Source organism: Psammomys obesus, unplaced genomic scaffold (assembly GCF_907164565.1).
Source record: "Psammomys obesus unplaced genomic scaffold, mPsaObe1.curated_primary_1811, whole genome shotgun sequence".
In the NCBI taxonomy this organism is placed as follows: Eukaryota; Metazoa; Chordata; class Mammalia; order Rodentia; family Muridae; genus Psammomys; species Psammomys obesus.
Genome location: NW_026591598.1, coordinates 15,556,074 through 15,577,382, shown reverse-complemented (window position 1 = coordinate 15,577,382; position 21,309 = coordinate 15,556,074). Strand labels below are relative to the sequence as shown.

At 57.2% G+C, this 21,309-nt stretch overlaps 2 protein-coding genes across 18 annotated transcripts in view; one reads left to right on the top strand and one right to left on the bottom strand.

Annotated features, from left to right (window-relative positions):
- The window catches only part of Alpl (alkaline phosphatase, biomineralization associated), a 52,619-nt gene extending 49,811 nt beyond the window's left edge, over positions 1-2,808 (top strand). For all 5 annotated transcript variants that reach the window (XM_055611194.1, XM_055611195.1, XM_055611197.1 and 2 more), the window contains 3 exons: positions 965-1,156; positions 1,253-1,372; positions 1,872-2,808. In XM_055611194.1, the coding sequence (XP_055467169.1) occupies positions 965-1,156; positions 1,253-1,372; positions 1,872-2,137 (578 nt within the window). In that variant the 3' untranslated portion in view covers positions 2,138-2,808. The remainder of the gene's footprint in view (positions 1-964; positions 1,157-1,252; positions 1,373-1,871) is intronic.
- A 12,859-nt stretch (positions 2,809-15,667) lies between these two features.
- The window catches only part of Rap1gap (RAP1 GTPase activating protein), a 61,982-nt gene continuing 56,340 nt past the window's right edge, over positions 15,668-21,309 (bottom strand). For 5 of the 13 annotated variants that reach the window (XR_008720568.1, XR_008720569.1, XR_008720564.1 and 2 more), the window contains 8 exons: positions 20,572-20,649; positions 19,609-19,718; positions 18,712-18,825; positions 17,452-17,575; positions 16,714-16,816; positions 16,338-16,472; positions 16,132-16,172; positions 15,799-15,835 (listed from right to left, as the gene is read on the bottom strand). Coding sequence is in view for 7 of the 13 variants with exons in the window: in XM_055610761.1 (XP_055466736.1) it covers positions 16,164-16,172; positions 16,338-16,441; positions 16,714-16,816; positions 17,452-17,575; positions 18,712-18,825; positions 19,609-19,718; positions 20,572-20,649 (642 nt within the window). In the remaining 6 variants the exon portion in view is untranslated. Of the gene's footprint in view, positions 15,836-16,131; positions 16,173-16,337; positions 16,473-16,713; positions 16,817-17,451; positions 17,576-18,711; positions 18,826-19,608; positions 19,719-20,571; positions 20,650-21,309 lie in introns of all 13 variants that reach the window. The other 8 variants (XM_055610768.1, XM_055610764.1, XM_055610767.1 and 5 more) reach the window with 5 other exon arrangements.

Here is a 21,309-nt window from a genome sequence, read left to right as displayed (position 1 = left end):
CACCAGCACAGCAGCGGTCTCGGCCTGGCCCCAAGCAGGCCTCTGATCTGAGGAAGCGCCAGGAACCAGCAGTGGTGAACACGGGTCCCCCGGGAGTGGTCCTCTTTGTGAACAGGGCCAGGCCAGCCTGCCAGGCCAGCTGCTCCCAGAACCACAACAAAGGGAAGGCCAGCCTGCCCACCCTGCCAACCCACCAGCCAGGCCAGCAGTGAGGGTAAAGTTAGTGGAGAGGAAGCACCGCCTGGCGCCACAGCTCGGACCTGGGAGTGGCCACTAGGTGGCGTCCTGCAGGCAGCTGGAGGAAAGTGGTTGCTAAGGCCTACACGCTCCAAATTCCAGGGGTCTGCCGTTGGGGGATTCAGCGTTCCATTGGCCTTTCTAGAAGGCCACCAGGACACTGCCCAGGCACTGGGGGCCCGTGCCACAGGGAAGATCGAGAAGTTCCAATGGAAGAAACAAAACCATGGGCTCTGGAATGAGTCAGACCCGAACCCCTACCCAGTACCCTCGTGGGATGCCATTCCCCCATTCTTCCTCAGTTGCACTGTCTGTACACAGGGCTGAGACACCCCCTCTGCCCAGGGTTGCCTTGAAGTCAAACAAGATGCCTCTCGGGCATGCTCCCCTTCCCTCCGCTGAAGCCTTCAACCCCCCCCCCCCTTTAAAACGCTGAGAACGCTGAGCTGGAAGCAGAGAGGCCAGGGAGAGATCCAGACACTCTGGGCCTGTGGCTCTCCCTTCACTTGGTGGCTTGGCTTTCCCCACATGGGCCCCGAGAGCCACATTCTCCTTGCTCGCCCTCTGAAGGCCGCTTGACTCTGTGAGATGCCTGAGGCGGACCTGACTGTCCCCATGCCATTCCTTATCAAGGAGATGTTAATCTGATGGCAAGTGTCCTGGGGCCTGTCGGGGATGGCTTCCTCCCCTGTCACCTCATAGGAGGCCCTTGTCTTGATGTCCCTAGGAGGCAGGATTGACCACGGACACCACGAGGGCAAGGCCAAGCAGGCACTGCATGAGGCGGTGGAGATGGACCAGGCCATCGGAAGGGCCGGCGCCATGACTTCTCAGAAAGACACCTTGACCGTGGTCACCGCGGATCATTCCCACGTTTTCACTTTTGGTGGATATACCCCCCGTGGCAACTCTATCTTTGGTGAGTAGGCCACAGACCCCAGGGAGCTTGGTTAAGGGGCCTGCTGGTCAGTTCTCCATTGGGAACTTGCCTCCCCACCCCTGCTTCTTGGCACAGGTCTGGCTCCCATGGTGAGCGACACGGACAAGAAACCCTTCACAGCCATCCTGTATGGCAATGGCCCTGGCTACAAGGTGGTGGATGGTGAACGAGAGAATGTCTCCATGGTGGATTATGGTGAGAACTTCAAAGCCGGGGCTGGTGGGGGAAAAGGGTCTCCATCCCACAGGGGTGGGCTGCTGTGGTCCTGGAGTAGCCCACATCAAGTCAGAACCTCAGTTTGGCTTCTCGCCTTTACCTTAGCAACTCTGACCTTGGACACATGGTTTCACCTTTCTCAGCTTTAATTTCTTCCACGGAAAGGCTTCTGCCTTCTGGGAACGTTACCCTGGAAGATGCCATGGGTCCGATGAGCCTAACTTGGTGCCTGGCCTGTGTAGGTACCACGTGCATGGTCCTAGATGGATACTCAGTCGAGGGCTGAGAGTGGTCATCTGGGTCAGGCAGGCTTGGTTTGAACCCAGTTGCCTCTGGTGACACGCCTCCCTGGGTGCTGAGCCCTGGCTCTCTCTCCTGAGAAAAGGGCCTTCAAGATAGCCTGGGGGTGAGGGGAAAGGGGTACTTCTGACAGCACTGAGGTCCAGGCAAACACTCGGAAGATGTTTCTGCCCTACAGCTCACAACAACTACCAGGCCCAGTCTGCCGTCCCGCTGCGCCACGAGACCCATGGCGGGGAAGACGTGGCGGTCTTCGCCAAGGGCCCCATGGCCCACCTGCTTCACGGTGTCCATGAGCAGAACTACATCCCCCACGTGATGGCCTACGCCTCCTGTATCGGGGCCAACCTTGACCACTGTGCCTGGGCCAGCTCCGCGAGCGGCCCCACCCTGGGGCCCCTGCTGCTCCTGCTGGCTCTGCTCCCCTTAAGCACCCTGTTCTGAGGGCTCAGGTCCCACAAGCCCAGAGTGGATGGCCAGCTCCCCTCCCTATGTGACCTGCCACCTGGGCAGCCCACACTCAAGGGAGAGGCCCAGGCAGCCTCCAGCAGGAACAGAGTTCGCTACCTGCCTCTCTTCCGTCCGGAACCCTCCATGGGACAGAAGATTCCCGGCTCTGCCTTTACTCCCTTCTCACTGCCCTTTGGCCAGCAGGGTAGGTTTCTCTCTTGGGCAGGCAGGACACACACCGCACAGATTCCCAAAGCACCTTATTTTTCTACCAAATATATTCTCCAGACCCTGAAACCTCCATGGAACATTCCAGATCTGACCTTCCCTTCCCTTCCCTCTGGAACACTGGGCCCCATGGTCATGGCCAGTCCCCAAGCCCAGCCCTCCCTGAAGGGGAGAGCAGGTCTGCTCAGGATGAGACTCCCAGGAAGCCGCCTCTGGGCTTGGCTGTCTACCCAGGGTGGCCGGGCTGGGAAGACCAGCCCAGCCGGACAGGACGCACTCTCCCCACCCAGCGCCAGAGACTCTCGCCAACCCTTCACTGAAGCGGCTCTCCTGTTTGGAACAGCAAAAAAAGAAAAAAAATTAATTTCTCTTTTTGGTGTTGGTTAAAAGGGAACACAAGACATTTAAATAAAACGTCCCAAATATTTCTGAGGCCAGAGCTGAGTCTTTGTGGTCAGTGGGAAAGAGACCAAAATAGGCGCATCGCTCAGGAAAGAACTCGAGTCTGGATCCCAGGGAGAGGGCATGGGGAGCAGGGGTGTCGGGGTTCCTGCCAGCCGGGGGTGGCGGGCGACTTTACTGTCCTCAGGTGCTGTGGTGTCTCAGTGCCCCTGTGTATGATACTGAGAGATAGTGTGGGTCACTGTAAGAGTTAGAGGGAGGAGCCCTTTGTCCTTTAACCCGCAACAAGGAGAGCTTTGGTGCCCTGCCGCACCTCACAGCACGACGCCCACAGGATACGCTGCGTTTAATGTGCGGTGCGCCTGCTCACGCGCGCCTTCATCGGCAAATCCTGAGCACGTGCCAGGCACTGTGTGAAGCCTCCCCGATCGCATGGCGGTGCACGTTGGGGCCTCGTGAGCATAACAGCTCAAGTTTGACTCCCCAGAACCCACAGCAGGTAGGACACCTCCATGTTGTCCTCCGACCTCCCACATGCGTGCTCTGAAATACGCACACACACACACACACACACACACACACACACACACACACACACGATCACCCTAGGGGCTCTTGGCAAACAGGGCGCGCACTCGCCTTCCCTTGCAGCGCTCCTAGCAGCCTAGCGCGTGATCTTTCCATGCCCTCTTCCCGTGAACTGCTGCAGGCTTTGGACTGTCCCCCAAGCTCGCTCCTCTTGCCTGAAGTCGCTGTGCTTGCGAGAATGAACCCTGCCCCCTGCCGACAGCCAGTGACTCTGGCCTGATGCTTTGCCTATAGTCATTCAGCTTTTGTGACTGAGGACACCCACACTGTAGGAAGCCATGACTGTCAAGGACCCCCACGTTGCGGACAGGGACTTGAATCCAGATTTGCTCGATGCCAACGTCCTTGTACTTAATGATGTCTTTTATTTGTTTATAATACATTTCCAAATTCCTGCCCACTCAGTCCCAGCCAAGGCCAATGACTCACAATTCAGGCCAGTTAAACAGGAACCCGGATTGAATATCTGTTGTGGGCATCCTCCAGTTCTGAAAGGACACTGAGCAAATGTCTCCCCGAGCTTCCTAGCAGTCAAAGGGAAGCCAGCTAAGCTGATCCTGCGATGAGAAATTAAGTTGTGTGTAGTCTCTCCAGGACAGAGATCCATGCCTTGTCTTGAACTGTGTATCACAGTGCCTTGAGGTGTGAGCATACCCTTGCAGCCTTCGCCATCTCTCCCGAGACTGTCGTTTAAGCTGTTCCTTCTATTCACGTGGAAGCAGTTCATTTTTAAACAGCCCCCAGTAGTTCCTGCAGCCCACCAATGTTAACAGCTAAGAACCTGATTGTCACAAGGCCTGGAGACAAGGCACATGTGAACCGTGGCTTTGTGTCTCTGGCTGAACTGAGCATGAGTTATTTAACTGTGGGGAAGTGGAGACAGAAAAAGGAAGAGAACAAGGGAGTTGTGTAACTAGGCAGCAGAGTTCGAGAGGTACACTTCAGAGCCACCTCCAGGGTGTGGAGGAAGTGGAATGTTTACTCTCCATCTCCCCTCCCTCACTGGCAAAGGGCTGTACCACAGACAGGCCACACTGAGCTTCCAGCTTGCCTCTTTGAAGGGCTGAAACCCCAAAACCAGGTATTGGAATCTGGATCCTAGAGGGCACAGACACTTCTGCTGAGCTTTGGGATGTGCTCAAGGAGAGAAGCATGACTGAATCAGAACCACGGGGGCCACACTGTCCTCAGCTCTGCGGACTGGGACAGGGTCTTGTGGCCCTTTGACGCCCCAGCGTTGCCTGCTGTGGGCACCTAAGACCCCGCTGTGAACACTGGGTGCCTCCTCTTCAGGTCTCTGTCAAAGACGCCAGGTGCGCCGGCTCCAGAAGGCTGGGTCCTGCCACACGCACATTGCAGGACCGCTGTCACCTTGGCTGCTGATCACGTGGGTTATGGGTCCCAATCTGAGTCAGGGTCTACGCAGTGGACCTAACTCTGTCCCCAGCAACTACGGCCATCATAACTGGCCTCCTTTAGCTCACAATGTCCTTCGGTTTCTCAGACAAGAAGGACAAAGACGAGCTGGCAGGTCCTCTTCACAACACATTGTGAGCCTATTCCATGTGAACACATGGGTACCCTGGCTGAGCGGCACAAACCCGGGCTCTTCCCATCAAAAACAACCCCCTCTAGGTGCTAGGATTTCTTTCTATCTTCCTAGGAGAGCGGGCACGGGCTTTACAACCTGAGCGTTTGTCGCTTCCACTCCATTGGTAGAAACTGGTCATGTGCCCACCCGCTGCAAAAGATGCTGGGAAATGTAGTTTTTGGTTGGACAGCCCCCTCTTACCAAAACATCAGATTCTCACCCTTGGCATACTGACACTGAGGACCAGGTGATTGCAGTGGGGGCTGGGAGTATATCCCTGGCTTCTAATTGCTAGATTTCTGGAGGAAAAAGAATTGCTTCCTGTGCCAGCTGAGGGAGGTGGAAGTTTGAGGGACAGCTCTACTAAGTTCGGTGTCACTCTCCATTTTTTTTCTTTTATTTATTATGAATATAGTATTCTGCCTGCATGTGTGTCAGCAGGTCAGAAAAGAGCACCAGATCTCATTATAGATGGTCATGAACTACCGTGTAGTTGCTGGGAATTGAACTCAGGACCTCTGGAAGAGCAGTCAGTGCTCTTAACTTCTGAGCCATCTCTCCAACACAACACCCTCCATTTCAATGCTCTGAATGTCTCTGAAAAACCTGAGTCTCTGGCTTCTTGGAAAAACTGGGGGGGGGGAGCGGCAGCAGGCAGAGGAGGCACCTGTCAGCAGTTTAATCATCAGCTAAGAGCTGAGGGACTCCTTACCAGGGTTTTAACTGCCCATTTGCCAACCCTGGCATCTCCCATGTCCTGCTGCTTGGCTCCTTCAGAAGTTACTGTGGGAGCAGAGCTTTTGACCCTTGCCTCATGGACACCATGGCCTGTGCTGCACCTGGGCGGCCAAACAGAGAACAAACTCACTGTCCTCAAGTTCCTGCCCAGCAACACCACCCTTGAGTAGGGAGGACAAGGAGCCTGAGTGCCAGGAAGGTGATCTCTAACTAGTTGGGGAATCAAGGGGGTAGGCAGAGGCAAGGAGGACAGAGAAGAAGGATCATGAACTGAGAGCTGATATAGGGAGGGCTTGGGGCCTATAGTCTAATTGAGTTCAGAAGCGGCATCTTGGGAAGGGAAGAGTTGGGACAGCGGGGCAGCAGGGCCTCAGGTGCCATTCTGAGAATGGCAAGCCTGCTGGTTGCCCATGAAGACCTGGCGAGCCACAGAGAGTGCTGGCTGAAGAGCACCATTGCTGAAACATCCTCTCAGCAGCCAGTTTTGAGCAGCCTTCTATGATGCTGGAGGCCGGGCGGCCACAGAGGCTGTGGGAAGGAGGTGAGAAAAGGCCCAGACATGGCCCTCAGCAATCTGGCTCCTGGTTATTGAGGAGGAGTTTACTCGTGTGCCCGAATGATGCCAGCACACCAAATGCCCTGAGATCCAGAGCAGAGGCAGCAAGACACCTCCCAGTGTGCCGCACACCCTACTCAGTGGCCCAGACACGGACGTGAGTCGCTGCCTAGAGAACACGCTTTGCGCCTGTGACCCACCGTCACCTACAGAGGGGAAAGCCGAGGTTCGAAGGGCGGGCTAGCCTGCTGCAGACCCCATCGACTGTAGCTGGCTGGCACAAGCTGTGCCAAGCTCCCACCCCCTCCCTTGCTTCTAAGGTATTAGTCTAGCCAAGGACAAGTGCCCCAGCCCCACAAGCCACAGGACTGTGGGTTCCTTGGGAGAGTTGGGGGAGAGACCCAGACAGCAACACTTGTAATTACCCCCTGGGGTAAACTAGAGCCTCCCACTGGGTGCTCCCTGAGGTGCAAGGGGCGAGGACGATGGTGATTAAGCGTTTAAGGGAGGATCTGGGCTCCCAGTCCCCACGTGGCTCCTTCTGCCTCCTCCGTAGTGCTGGGCCCTTTCCTGGCTACTCGGGGTCACCTGAGTGACCCTCAGGAGGGCTGGGCATGAAAGCTGACAGCAGAGACAGGACAAAACGGGCTAGGGCCACAGACTGGACCACCTCTACCCTGCCTGTGGGAACACAGGCACAGCTTCCACACACAGCAGGCCTCCCGCACAGCAGGAGCGTAAACGCGCTCACAAGTATTCCCAGTTCCAGCCGTCACTGTCCACGATGACCCCTGAGTCTCAGGCGCTGTTCGAAAGTGCTCCTTGACATGCCCGGGCTCTTTTATTTTTTTACCACCCACCCTTGGCAGAGGGCCAGGGCCATTATCCCCATTTTACAGAGGAATCGAAAGAATCAGACAAGAAAGGAAACCTCAGCATCAGTGAGGGTTAGAGGCAGGGCTTGAGGCCAAGGCCAGAAACTCAGAGCACGGGCTTGAACTTTTTTTTTTTTAATCTAATTTACTATCATTGTATGTGTGTATGTGTGAACATGGAGAGAGATGTGTGTGTGGTATGTTTGTGTCACAGTGCATATGTGGAGGTCAAAAGACAATGTCAGGAGTTGCATCTCTTCCACCGAAGGCTCCAGGTCGTGGACTCAGGTCACAGGGCAGGTGGAACTATGGGACAGGCCCCACTTTACAGAAAAGAAACAAATTCGGAGGGTGCTGGTAGGTAGCGGGTGGTTCGGGGAAGACCTGTCTGGAGGAAGTGACATGAACAGGGACACAGCCAGGAAGATGGTGGCCCTGCAGAAAGCTGAAGGCTAGATTGGTGGAAGCAGGGCCAAAGCCAGGCGAGGAGGACCTGACACGTCTGAGGGTTGGACAGCGGGGGGTAGGAAGCTTGAGGGCAGGCAGTGCCCTGAGGCCGCACAGCAGCCGGCATGTTCTTCTGGGAGTCGCCACGGTGCCCAAAGAGTGGAGGGCCCTGACCGGCAAGCTTTGCTTTGGGGCCAGAGTCTGGAGAGCAATGGAGGCTGCTCTGGAGCCTGTAGGCCCTTGTGTCCTCAGGGTTGGAGCTGTGGCTAGTGGCTGGATCACAGATGTGTCTGGGAGCTGAAGCCAGAAGGGTGATCTGGTGGATGGCATGTGGAGGGTAGAGGAAATAGCAGAACCAGGGGCTCCCCCGTCTAAGGTTTTGGCCCAGGTGCTGGGTGGATGAAGGTGCCATTTATGGCTATGGAAGAGCAGATTTGGGGAGAATAAGTAGGGTTGGGTTTGGGTCACAGTTTGATGGTGGAGCTCACCAGACATTGGGGTGAAGAGACCGGGGCACAGGGAGAGCTCCAGCTGCCCACAGACAGGGTCACGGTGGTATGCAGAGTTCTGGGCACAAAGAGGAAGTGAGTTACCCAGAGCTACAGAGAGTCAGCAGCCAAGGTGCTCTTTCCACTTCAGGGGTGACCATCTCTGGGAGGGTGAGGAGAGACATGGATGAAGTACTGGGGTATTCATGTGAACAGGCCCAAGTGGATCAAGGAGAAACCCCAAGAATAAGCTCAAAGACAGATCCCTCCAGCCTAGGCTGCCTGCCCTCCCACCTTTGAGCTGCCCAGCTGGAGGAGCCTTTTCAGAGCTGTCTCCTGCCTGTGGGGTAGATGGAAAAGCCCAGGTCCAGAAGAGGTGGGGCCGGAGTCAGGTTGTCGACAAAGCCTACTTGACTTTGCCATCATTCTATGGTGGGCTTTTGCCTGGGCCAACTCAGGAGCTGGGTGGAAACCATTCAACTGTGACCTTCCTGGACTTAGGACTCCGGGCCTGAAGTCTCTCCTGGCCACTTGCCTGATGCCTGCCTCTGCCTCATGGCCAGCCCACCCCTAGACCTCTGGACCCCTCCAGGTCCCCTTCAGCTTGGCTCTGGTCATGGCTCCTGCCCTGAGGCCAGGACTGAGGCCTCCCTGGCTGTTGCCCAGACCACCCAGCGCCAGGCCCTGGCGGAGCCCGTCAGGGCTGGCCAGCCGTGGTCTGGCTCCGCCTGAGGGGCTGTGGCCTGGGAACCACTGGCTGTCTCCTCGGGGAAGCGGCTGGGTCTCCAGAACAAACATGGAACCGCAGGCTCCTCTCCTGCCCACCGAAGAGGGAGCTGCTTCTGGCTCCCAGCCACACCCCACTCTCCAGGCCTGGCTCCCACTTGTGTGGGGGATGGGCTGGAGGCAGGGGTGGGGGTGGGCGTGGGCAGGAGGACTGCAAAGCAAGAAGAGGGCAGATGGGCCTTTGTGATCAGGAGGAAGGGACAGATGAGATAGCTGTGAATGGAGAAGGCTGTGGTGGGAATGCAAGTGGCCTGGGGTGCCTTGGGAGACCCTCAGGAAGGAGGCTCTGATGGCTGGGGTGGAGCTGGCCTCAGCCTCAAGCCAAGAACAAAGCTTTGGAATCCTACAAAGCTGGTTTCAAATCCAGACTCGGCCACATCCAAGCTAATGGGTCTTGGGAAAGTGGCTTTGCCCCTGGACCCTCAGTTTCTCCCTTTACAGGAAAAAAAAAAAAAATCTCATAATTCCACATTCACAGAGTAATGGAGGGATGACATAGTCCCCTGGGAAGAAAATACCCAGCCCAGGGCATGGCACCAAGTGGCTCCTCAAGGGACATCAGCCACAGCCCCCTCGTGGCTCCATAAGAGCCAAAACAGGTCCTGGAGGGTTCTGGACCTGGTGGGGCAGGCCAGGACAACCTCACTGATTCATACCAGCTGGGGGGGAATGGGTCACATCTGACTCCAGTAGAAGCCGCAATTAGAGCCCAATTTAAAGAAATGCTGGCCTGGTTCTTCCCCGACAGGTGTGATTACAGGCTCAGAGCTAAAGTGTTACTAACAGGATGACACAGAGGCCAGGCCAGGCCACAGGGGTGTCCGGCCCAGCCCCCTTCCTACACTCCCGGGGGAAACAGGGACCTTCAGTGCAAGAGGGGACCAGGCTCTAGCCCCCAGGGCAGGAGAAGGGGGTGACGTCCTATCCGTCCTGCAACTCCTAGTTTCTCTGAAAGATTTGCTTTGGCATTTGGATGATGGAGAGGAGGGCAGGCAACTGCAGCCCCCAAGGAATGGGCATCTTGCAGTCAGTGATGGCCACAAAACCAGGGGCTTCCCCATGCCCACCTCCCAGGGACCCAGACCCGATCATCAAAATGACCAGTGGTGGCACTTCCCATCTGGAACTTCTGCCGGATGCCCGAAGGACACCAGCGTGCCTCATCCTCCTCACAGACTCTAGGAGGGAGCTGCTAGTGTGACCCCAGTCACACTAGGGAAGGGAACACTGGGGTTCTCCAGTGACTTGTCCACCATCAGCCTTGGAGCCAGGGGCAGATCTAGGCTGTGACACAGCACAGGTGTTCCTGGTAACGTTGGATAAATTGCCCTGAGCCCCTTCAGCAGAAGGCCTGGCCAGGGGGTTCGAGGGGTAGATTCGTCATCTCACTGAAGGGAGTTAGTGAGCAAGCCAGCAAGGGTGGAAGTGTGGTGGGAGGATGCCGTGCGAGCATGGATGAGGTGTTGGAAGGGTGGGCTGGTAAGCAGGAGATGGGTACCTGGGAGGAGGGTCGGTGTCTAAAGGTACAGAGAGGCAGGTAGGCAGGGAGAGGTGAATGGATGGATGGGTGAGTAGATAGGTGGGTAGGTAGACAAATGGGTAGAGAGGCAGATGAGTGGATGGATGGATGGATGGATGGATGGATGGATGGATGGATGGATGGACGGACATGCAGGTAGATAGTGTGTAAGTGGATAGACAGGTGGATGAATGGGTGGATGGATGGATGAATAAATGAATGAATGGGTGGGTGGATGGATAAACAGGTGGATAGAAAAGCTGTTTAAGGGGCTCTGTCTTGAGAGGCATAAGAGGGACACAGACTGTCCAGTTGCTGCTCCTGGGAGACCCCTGAGATAGAGTATGGTATTATTGTTGAAACATCACACACACACACACACACACACACACACACACACACGCACACACAGGCACAGGTCTTTAATATTCTGGGTCTTAGGTGTCCCATGGCTGGCTCAGATGCCCCCTAGGGCACACAAAACAGTACCTCAGGACTGTCTCTTCACTTTAGAAGGCAGAGTTCCCCTTCTTCAGGTCCCTCTCCTGCATCAGTGGCCAGAGCGGAGCTCCAGCCCTGGCCTAGGACAAAGTGGGCTGGGGAAAGAGGAATCCTCAAGCCTACCCTTACTTTCCCGCTTTCGCTGCAGCTGCCTTTGGAGAGCCTGGGGCTGGAGCCAACGCACCCTGCCTTGGCTCCCAGAATCTCAGGAGCAGGGTACTGGAGCCCTCTCCTGGCCGAGTGTTCCACACCCTACCGGGAAGGGCTATGAGGAGGCTTATTCACCTAGCTTGTATGGCCGTCCCACTATGTGCCTGCTGCTGGGGCTCAGTTGAGCATACAGGACCCTCTCTTCTGTGTCCGGTGACTGTACTTGGGTGTCACCTGATAACCTCACCATGTCCTCCAAGTTCTCTCCTCATTTGGAAACAGCCCTCCTTCTCGGGCAGGAACTGTATCTCTACCCTCAAACCAGTCTGTAGAACTGGCTGTCCCTGAGAGGCCTCCCCTCACTCCTTGGGCCACCAGACAGGACTGCCAGATAAAACACAGGGTGCCTAGTTCACTGTGAATGTCAGGTAAACAGAAATCATTTTTTTCTTTTTTTTTTGCTATAAGTATGTCCCAAATATTGTATGAGGTATACTTAGGCTAAAAATGAGCCTGTGTTTACCTGACATTCAAATTTAACTGGGTACCGCATGTTTCTGTTTGCTGCCTGCCAACCCTCACCCTGAAGCTCATTCCCCCAGCTGGCACCTGGCCTGGCCAGATGGTCCAGTCGTGCCTGGACTTGGCCTCTGCATGCCGGGCCTAGCTCTTGTCAGCCCTAGGACTCCTGTCCTCAATTCCAGGTGGACACCCAGCTCCACCAGTCTGCATTGAACAGGCTGTGGACCATTAGGTGTGCTACATCCGGCCTCCTGGGGATGAGCATGGAGAGGGATGGAGTCACAGCTGCAGAGAACAGACCAGGAGTGTCAGACTGAAGGGACACAGTGAAGAGATAGTGATGGAGGCTCATGAGACCTAGAAGAAAACTGACTCTCTCTCTCTCTCTCTCTCTCTCTCTCTCTCTCTCTCTCATGTGTGTACACGGGATGGTCCAGGGACCAGGACAGAAAGCTAAACGTGCTGAGCTGCTCCAGAGGAGGGTCTACACTGCAGCGGAGGGGAGCCTGGGCCTCTGCATCCCATGATCAGGCCTGGGCTCGCAGGCCTCATGGGGCAAGGAATAGGAGTCCCTCCCAGAGGCACACATAGGAACATTCAAGGCTTCCCAGAAAGGCCTATGGGGCAGCCAGAGTGGCTTTTAAAATTAGCCTTACTTACCAGATCTGGCTATTTCAGGAGGCTCCATCCTGGGCTGTCCCCTCAGTAAGGCAGGCTTGGGGAGGGAAGGAGAGAGGGAGGGGAGACCTCCATATTCCAGGGTCCCTGGCTGAGCAGCTCCTGCAGCCTGAGAAGCAGGGAACATCTAGGCCCCGGTCCCTTGGCACCAACCTGGACCCACAGCCACCTCTTTGGCCAAGTTGTCCGGAGTTGGCCATAGGTATCCAGGGACACCTTTGCTATGGGGGCACGGGGCTGGTGGGGGAGGACCCTCATTTGGGGCACGGATTCTGCACCAGGCTTCATGCATGGCTCCTTAGAGGTCTGACAGTATCTGCGACCGTAGGTAAGTCTGTACCATGTCAAGGTGACCAATTGGAGAATCCAGCCCACAGAGAGCTGGGGATGCCAGCGGTGTGATGTGCCCCCACTGTCTCCTGGGGAAGAGCCGCTGTTTCCAGAACCTGCGTTATTTCTAACCAGAGCCAGTTGCTTCCCGGAGCTGGTGCCCCCCGCCCTAGCCCTAATTCCAGCCTTGGGTTGGCGTCCTGGCTTGCCCTCCCCACCTCAGTACCCAGGGTAGGCACAGAACTGGCGCAGGGACAAGAGAAACAGCACTGTCCACTTTGATCCCAGAGGCGTCCTCGGCCTCCCTGAGCCCCACCTTGGAGCTTGAGAGTATTGGCTTGGGCTGTGCTGCTGTGGCCTGGAGGCTCCTTTCTTCCAGCATGGCTGGTGCAAGCGTGCAGGGGGTGATGGTGGTGGGAGGGGCTGGCCAGGGCTTGCTCTCCTAGCCACTCACCTGTTCTTGTTCCAGAGCCCTGGTGCTTCGCCTCAGCTCTGGGATAGACCTAGAGGCCTTGGTGCACAGCTGAGTGAAGCCCCCCGAAGGCACGCTCAGCCCAAAAGCCCGTGCTACTGAGACAGCCCAAAAGCTTGTGGCCCTGGAAAGCATTCCCAAAGGCTCCCAACTACTCCTCTTCCTCCTCCTACTTTAATTGTATTTGTTTGTTGGTTTAGAGAGGGTTTCTCTGTGTAGCTTTAGCTGTCCTGGAACTTGCTCTGTAGACCAGGTCAGCCTCGAACTCACAGAGATCTGCCTCCCTCTGCCTCCCAAGAGGTAGGATCAAAGACCCACCACCCAGCTCTAGCTACTCTTCTGTGTGGAGCCAGCTCCTGGGACAAGGTCCTCTGGATACAGATTTGATTATAACCATCTGAAGTCTTAGCAGTAAGGATGTCGGCGGTTATCTTTGTTCAGAGGCCAAATCATCCCTGTTCCTGCCCCAATCCCCTTGCACTATTATCTGAGCCCTCCCAGCTCCAGCTCCACCAAGACCACCACGCTGAGGCTTCATTCACCAAGCCTCATACCAGGACCAGAGAAGAGGGAGCAGAGGCCCAGCGGGCCAAGATCACTAGGAGAGTGAAGCCAGCCAGTGTCCGGGAAATGCTATGCTGGATGCCATGGCTTCAGGCCTTAGGCTGGGCAGAACGCACTGTAGAGCTGAGATGGTAGAGATGGAATGAGCTATGAGGGGAAACCACTGAGCCAGGGTATCTTGGAGCCAAACTCTGCTGGTCAGGGCTGGAGTTTGGATATGAGTCATGGTCCCTGGGTGGCCTGAGGCATGTAAGGGGCATAGAAGGGCCCTGTGGAGAAAGGCATGGTGCATCTCACAGAGCCTCAAGGTGTGCTCAGCATCTTCCTGGGAAGGTGAGAGTGACATAGAGGGTGCCAAGGTTCTAGGGAAGCTGAGCATGGCTTCTCGCTCAGAGCATGGCTGGATATCTACCCCTGAGGTCACTGTTCCACCCCTGAACCTCCCGTGGCTCGGTCCCTAAAGGAACCCATCCTCCATGACTTCTCCAGCCAGCTGGGCCCACAGAGACTCCATCAGCAGCTGCCATGGTTCTAAGTGTCTCTCTATTGCTGTCTGCCTGAAGTCCCAGCCCTGGGCTTGGCATTCAAGACTGTGGTCTCCGGCCTTACCCCAGCCTATCTCCTTGTCCCGTCTATGAATGTGCTCACTTTGGACCCCTCCCACTCTGAGCTGCTCTCACCCTCTACACACACAGGTCCCTCTTGCTAGACCCTGTTCCTCCTCCAAGGCTTCTGCCCAGCCCAGCACTCTTCATCCTTTAGCCTGTGCTATGACTGTCAGCTCCTGAGGCAGGGACTTTGACCTAGGCTCTGTCCCTGCTGGCGATCCTTTGGTGCCCCCTGGTGGCCATATAAAAGAAATCCTTGAGATTTGCTGGACATGTCAGTTGAGCACCAATTTTTCAGTTGTGTGCAAGCCACTCTGTCTGGTGACTGTGTACAGCAGCTCACTGGATGCTCAGCCAGCCTCTGATGAGGTCACAGGCTCTTCCTGCTCCTGGGAGAGGACACTGGCTTCCTCACTACCAAGCTAAGGGGAGATAGCACCAGGGCGGACTCCAAAGCCGCACTTCCTCCATGGGGAAGGGCTCACTGTGTGGGGAACAGCAAGGCCATAGAGGGGAGGCCTCAGCTGGTGCTCACAGGCCCTGTGGCCTGCTGGCCTTGGAGGTCCCCCCGGACTCAGCATCGCTGAAAGGCACAGCTTGGGTCCTCTGGGCATCTATCTGGAGCGTGTCTAGGCAGGGTTTATACAAAACCACGCTCAACTCTGGGTACAATAGTGATAAATAGAATTTATTTTGTACAATCCTTACTGACATACATGTGGCCACAGGGCTTCCAAAGTGGGTGTTGGGGCTGGAAGTCTCGCCTTGGGCGTGGCTCCTAAGAGTGAACAGATACACACAAAGACATGGCTCACAGCAGCTGTGCCTGGCAGCCCCCTCCACAGCAATGGTGGGCAGGGGGTGGTGAGGCCTGGACTCCAGACCGGCTGAGGCCCCTCAGCCCAGAACGCCCAGGAATGTGGAGTGGCAGAGTTAAGCTGGGTGCTGGAGGAGGAGCCAGGGAGGACTATCCCCACCAGGGGATACTCCACCACCGTGTGGAGGCAGTGAGAGGGCGTCGGCAGGTCTGTGGTAAAGCTGGGGGGCTCAGGGAGGGTGATGGGTACAGCAGCCCCGGCCCCTTAGCCTGCCCGGGGCCTCAGGAAGCAGTCCGTGTGATAGGAGGTCCCCAGGACAATGACCCCCTTCCGGCCAGCTGCAATGACCAGTCTTCAGTGACCTCTGAGAGGATCTTGCTCACTCACAGCAGAGACACCCAGAGAACGAGGGTGTCCTGCCCAGGTCCCAGAGCAGAAACCCCACAGGACTCGCTGCCCAGTGCTCACTCTGCACACTGCACCTGCTGCTCCTTTGGTGGGGGGGTGCGCGCGCATGGAATGCTCCTTTTCTTTTTCCTACCCTGTTCCCCGTGGCTCCGGAGGGGAACCCAGGGGTGACAGGCCCAGGTGGGGGCGATCCAGGGCCACAGTGCCTGCCCACACCCAGAACCCCAGCCTGGGGTAGAGGGGTGGGGTGATGACAGCAGCATCCGCTCCCAGCTCTGGATGGCTCCGCCCTGCGGAGACAGCCCAGGTGGGTAGGCCCGGGGCTTGGAGGCAGGGGCGCCAGGGGCTGGGATGGCTGTGGGGCAGAGGGCCAGCTGCCTGGATGTGTTGCAGCATCTTCTCCTTGTGCTTCTGAGGCCTCATCTGCAGAGAAAGGAAGAGGAGAGACTTAGGGCCACTGTCTGAGAAGAGCAGGCATGGGCTCCTCCCATCCCATGGGCATTCCCAATGTTCCATGACCACCCAGATCCTTTTGGCTCCACCAAGCTACTCAACAACTCAGGCATAGGTGAGGCAGCACTGCACAAATAGGGAAACTGAGGCCAAAAGGTGCCAAGACTAGCCCAGGTCCAAAGCCACCAAGGCGCAAGATTCCCACCCAGCTGGAGGGCTCTCATCCCCTCCTCCACCCCACAGGATCTAGGTAAGTACTGGCTGACCTGCTCAGTCCTGCCTTCTGATGAGGTGGCAGCTAGCAGCCCTGTGGGGACAGATGCAGCCAGAGGTGGGGCAGGAGACACAGGGAACCAGAAGTCATTGGCTGAGCCCAAGTCCTTCTGGCCTGGAGGGGCACCCCAGCCATCCGGCCACTGGCTCCTTGTCCCCCACTAGCTCTACCCTCTCCCGGGAGGGGGTTCCCTCATACCATCTGGGGTGTGGGCTGCTCAGATGTTTCCAATTGGATCTTGATCTCGGGACACGCAGGGTCCCCCGACTTGCCGGCGTCTGGGTGGGGTGACCGTGTAAGGCCTGAGAATGGGGGCAGGAGGGAGCCACCTCACTGGCCAAGAGGAGGCACCAAGGAGATGCAGGCATGGAGGGGTGGTTGGCACTGAGGTTCCCCAACCCTGCCAGGTCCCTCCCTTAGGGATCCTCACCCTCACTTCGCCTCCCAGCTACCCTTTATTCGCCTCCCAGCTACCCTTTATTGTCCTCTGAGACCAGTCCACCTACCCTGGACTACGGCCACATCACATCCTCATGCTCTGCCCTTCCCCCTCCCACCCAGCACAGCCTGGTACCTGGGGAGCTGCCCCCGCTCGTGGTGCTCACGCTGTCGTCCAGCCATGTGCTGTAGAGGAAGGAGTCCCGCTTATGGGGAGTTCCTGAGGATGACACGCTCTCCTGGGGAGGGGGGGGAGGTCAGCCCTGCCCACAGCCCCACCCCACCCCCATCCCTCGTTCACTCAACAGGCATCTGCTGATGTTCTTCTGGTCTGGGTCTCGGGGATAGAACAGACATGGTCCCTGACCTCAGGGAGCTTGAAGCCTCAGAGGCCAACAGGCTGTGAAAAGCCCTGTAACTCCTCTTTAGACGGCCAGTGGGCAGGGCCTGCATCAGTCAGGTACCAGGTACAGGCCAGGCCAGTAGCAGGTACCCCCTGGAAGTATGTTTGATGAAAAATGGCCAAAATGCTGAAGGTGAAGCCCAGGCCGGGGGGAGGGAATGAGTCAGCCTGGCCCAGGGGGAAGGAGAAGGTAGGAAGGTGAGAACAGCAAAGGTGTGAGGGTGGGGTCCGCCAATGACAGTTAGGGACTGCAGAGGAGCTCCAGGGGTCTGAAGAGGTAAGAGATGAGACAAGTGTGAGGGGCACCTGGGCCCTCCGTGGTGTCTGTGGACAGCACTGAGGTCTGTCTGCCATCTCCTATGAGCTGGGACACCCTCACCACCAACCCCTAAGCCACAGCCGGAAGCCCCTCCAGAGGCCTAAGAGAGCCCTCTCTCACCCCTGTGGGGCCCTCACCCCCGGGCATCTCACCATGCCTGTGTCATCCCCGTCTACGCCCTCTGTCTCCTCCACCACGCTGGCGAAGCTGCTGGCGCTGGATGAGGATCTGGAAAAGCCTTGCAGTGCTTCTGCTCTCTGGGCGGCCGTCTCCACTCTGTCACACAGTGCCATCAGCCAGCAGCTACGGGGCTGCGCCTCACTCCCTTGTCCCCCGCCCTCACCGAGGAAGCCTAGCCTGGAGCCAACCCAGCACCCTCTGGCTGCCATGCCAACTCTTCCAGCTCTTCGCCTCCACGGACTGCGCTGTGGCTCTGGGTAGGTCTCTCTGCTTAACACCCTCTCCTGGCTCCTCGCTGCCCCCAGGGAAAGTCTGATCGCGTTGGTGCTCAGTGACCGTGATGTGTAATGGCTTTGTCTAGTCAGTGTTCATTGGTCCCCTGAGATAGTCTGTTATGGTGGGACCCATCTCACACACACAAGGAGGGTGGCACTCAGCCTCAGGTCACCTAGCTCAAGACAGAACAGGGATTGGAACCCTCACACCCAGGGCCTTGTGGCTCCTGCCCAAAGTCTTGCCTGTTCCAAAAATTCCACAACCCAAATTTGTCCCCGTCACACTTTTCTCTCTCTTTGGCAGTGTGACCCTCCAGCTCATAATGAATCCTCTTGCCCCACCCCCATCCTGGCAGAGACTGGCCCAACAGAGCAGCAGCCTCCTCAGGCTTCCCTGCTGTGGTCCCGCCTGCTGCCCGCCTCTCTTAACAGTGTGTTTTAAAAACACTGCTCTTTTCATAGATTTTTTTCTAGCCCATTTAAGATAAAACTCCATGCTCTCACATAGTCCCCAAAGCTATGAGCAGGTCTCTGCCTGCCTTTCTGACCTCATTCCTGCCACTGCCCAATGGGCGCAGTCCTTCACCCTGCTCCGACTGCCCCTGGTCTTTCTTTCCATTCACCGGGCATGCCTCAGGGCCTCGGCACTTGCTGACGTCACCCCAGAGTCCTCCTCTCTCCATCAGGCCTATTGCTCCTCTCTCAGCATTCTGTCCCCCCTAAAAACCCACTAAGGAGACCTCATTTCTTCTTATCCCCCTATCTCCCTCCGCTCTCTGCAGGTGTGGTTTGTTAGGTATGTTATCCAGGCCAGCAGCTCCCCGGCTGGCTGTGCACACAGCTTGCAGCTGTGTTCCAGAGCACACAGGGGACACAGCATGTACAAGGCGCTCAATGGGACATCAGGGAACGAAAAGAATGAGAGCCCCCCCAAGCCCAGTGCACCCAAAGCCCTACCTGTTCTTGGTTGTAGGCATCTCTGGGGAGCTCTGAGTGGAAGAGTTCTCAGACTTGGGCTCCTGTGAGACGTGCCCACTGTCTGGGGTCTTCTGGCCAGCTGGAGGGCTCTCCCTGAAGGGCACATGGGGACAGCAGGGGGGGGGGTACTCAGCACCAAGCCTGACAGTGGGGTAGAATGAGTCCCAGGCTTTGAGGGGTGGACAAGGGGATGGTGTAACTGTGGAGGCCAACTCTGGCCCTGTCCATGGGCTTTTTGGCTAGCTGGCCCTTCCTCTATATGAATCAGTCTCCTAAAGTATGCCCAGCCAGGACTTGGTTACACAGGGGCTTGAACCCAGGATGTACAGTCCGAGTTCAGGTCGGGGTGACAGTCTCCTGGCTGCTGCCTTGTGTTCATGAGAAGGACCCTGCACAGCAGCCCAGGCAGTTGGCTGTTTTCCTATCTCATGTCTCATGTTGCCGAGGTGACTCTATGAGAAGCACAGAGGCATGGCCAAGGCTGCGCAGCTGCAGTAGGGAAAGGACCCTATTTGCTTTCTGGGCTCAGCGCCACCCAAAGGCATTCACAGATGCTGCCAGCCCCTCTCTTGCTTGGCCCTTGCTGGGAGTATGAATGGGGCAAACTGTTTCTTCATCCGTAAGGTGCTGGCCTAGAGAACCAGTGGAACCGTTGAGTGTCAGATGCAAGCGCTTCCTCCTCAGTGACAGCTGTCACTGGAGGGGTATGAGCTACAGGTCAGGGTGGCGCTGTGGGGACCCGGCAACCTTGCAGGTCAGGGTAGGCAGGGGTCGGCGCCCCTGCAAGGGCAAGCTGGGAGATGCTCTGGCGCCCTTTGCAGGTCGCGGTGGGAGGCGCTCCGGACGCCCTGGTGGGCGTGGCTCCCACTCACCCACCTCTTCTCCTGCACTTCCTGGATGTTCTCGATCCCAATGGCGCTGCTGCGGCGGGAGCCAAAAGGACCAGACTTCTTCCTTGTGGGGCTTTTCCCAGGGACAATCAGAGACTGTGGGGAGAGACTCGGACTCAGTGCCTACCTGCCTGGCCGCCACTGGCCACACCTCCCACCGGGGCCCTGCCACCGCGCCCTGAAGCCAACAGGTTACGAGCAAGAAAGGAGAGAAAATGTGCTTTCCGGAGGGTTCCCTGACAGACGGGCAGGCCCAGAGTGGGTCAGTGCTGCTCCGGAGGACACACAGCAGGGCTGTGCTGGACCTTAGTCCACTGGGCTGGGCAGGAATGAGGACAAATCCCCAGACGGCCCCGCCTCTAGCCCCTGGGTCTCATGGGAGCTGCAGCCTAAAAGCCTATTAGTGAGAAAGCAGTGGCGCAACCCGAGCCCCTACCAGGGCTCCTCCACCCTCAGACTGCACACTACTTGGGGAAGCGGTGTCCCTCCAGCAGGGGCACCCCGTTCACACACACTCTGGTGGGACGCCCGGCATCGTAAGCATGGGGAGGTAGCAAGTGGGCCCTGAGGAGGCATGAAGGGAGGGGCAGGATCTGCAGGCAGCTCATGATAAAGCGGGGACACAGGGAAAGGGGAGGGATGATGCTTCATGCAGAACCGGCAATATTGGGAGACGTGCAGCTGGGCAGAGGGTGTTCGAGTACCAGATCCCCGCAAGGACTCAGTCAGGGTTCTAGGGGCCAGGCCAGGGCCAGAGTCTCCTAGTGAGGGCCTGGGGACTCTGGCCCAGGTCCCAGTGTCACCAGAGCTGTGGCACTCTGCCCTGCACGCCCTTTGGGCCTGTCCCGGGAAGGGGGCAACGTCCCCAATATGGCCTCCGTCCTGAGAGCGAGCGGAGAACAGCGCGTGCAGGCAGCTCCGGAGCCGCGGCCCCTGGATGGATGACAACCTCTTCCACAGCTCCTATGCCTAAGGCGCTGCCCCGGCGTCCGAATCTACTCGCGCTTTTCCCGGGAATAAGCAATGACTGGCGAGGGCGAGGGGCAGAGAGGTACAGAGTGGTGGGAGAGAACATGAAGGGAAGGAGGGAAAGACAGAGAGAAACAAAGGAGTGACAGGCAGGTACCGCAAGAGCACAAGACACAGGGAAGAGAGAAACCAGGGGTAGGGAGGGACAGTGGGACACAGATGGGGCAAGGGAGATGAAATAGGTGAGAGAAAGGGGTTCGAGAAAGGCAAGGGGGGAAAGAAGAGTCAGAGAGGGAGCAGGCGGACAGGGTAAGAGGAGGAATGACGATGATCAAGAGAGAAAAGGATAAGGAAACAGGAAGAGTAAGAAAAGGAAGCCACGTGAAGAGAGGGAGAGTTGTGCAAAAACAAAAACAGAAATGGGTCTGGTTACTACCATGGTGTGTGCTGCTGGCCTAACCCTAACCCGGGGCCCCTCCACAGCCACCCACATGAGGCCGGGCCATTCCACAGGCAAGAAGGGAGGGGCTGAGAACCAGGGGAGAAGTTGGGCCAGTTCCTAGATGACAATGGACTTGGTGACCACTGGACAGCAGAGGCCTCACCTTGCTCCCCTGGCCAGACTAGACCACATGAGAGATTGGGGGCGCACGGGGACGACTCCCGCCATACCGCACAGCCTCATAGCACAAAGCACAGGGCTCGGCATGCAGCGGAG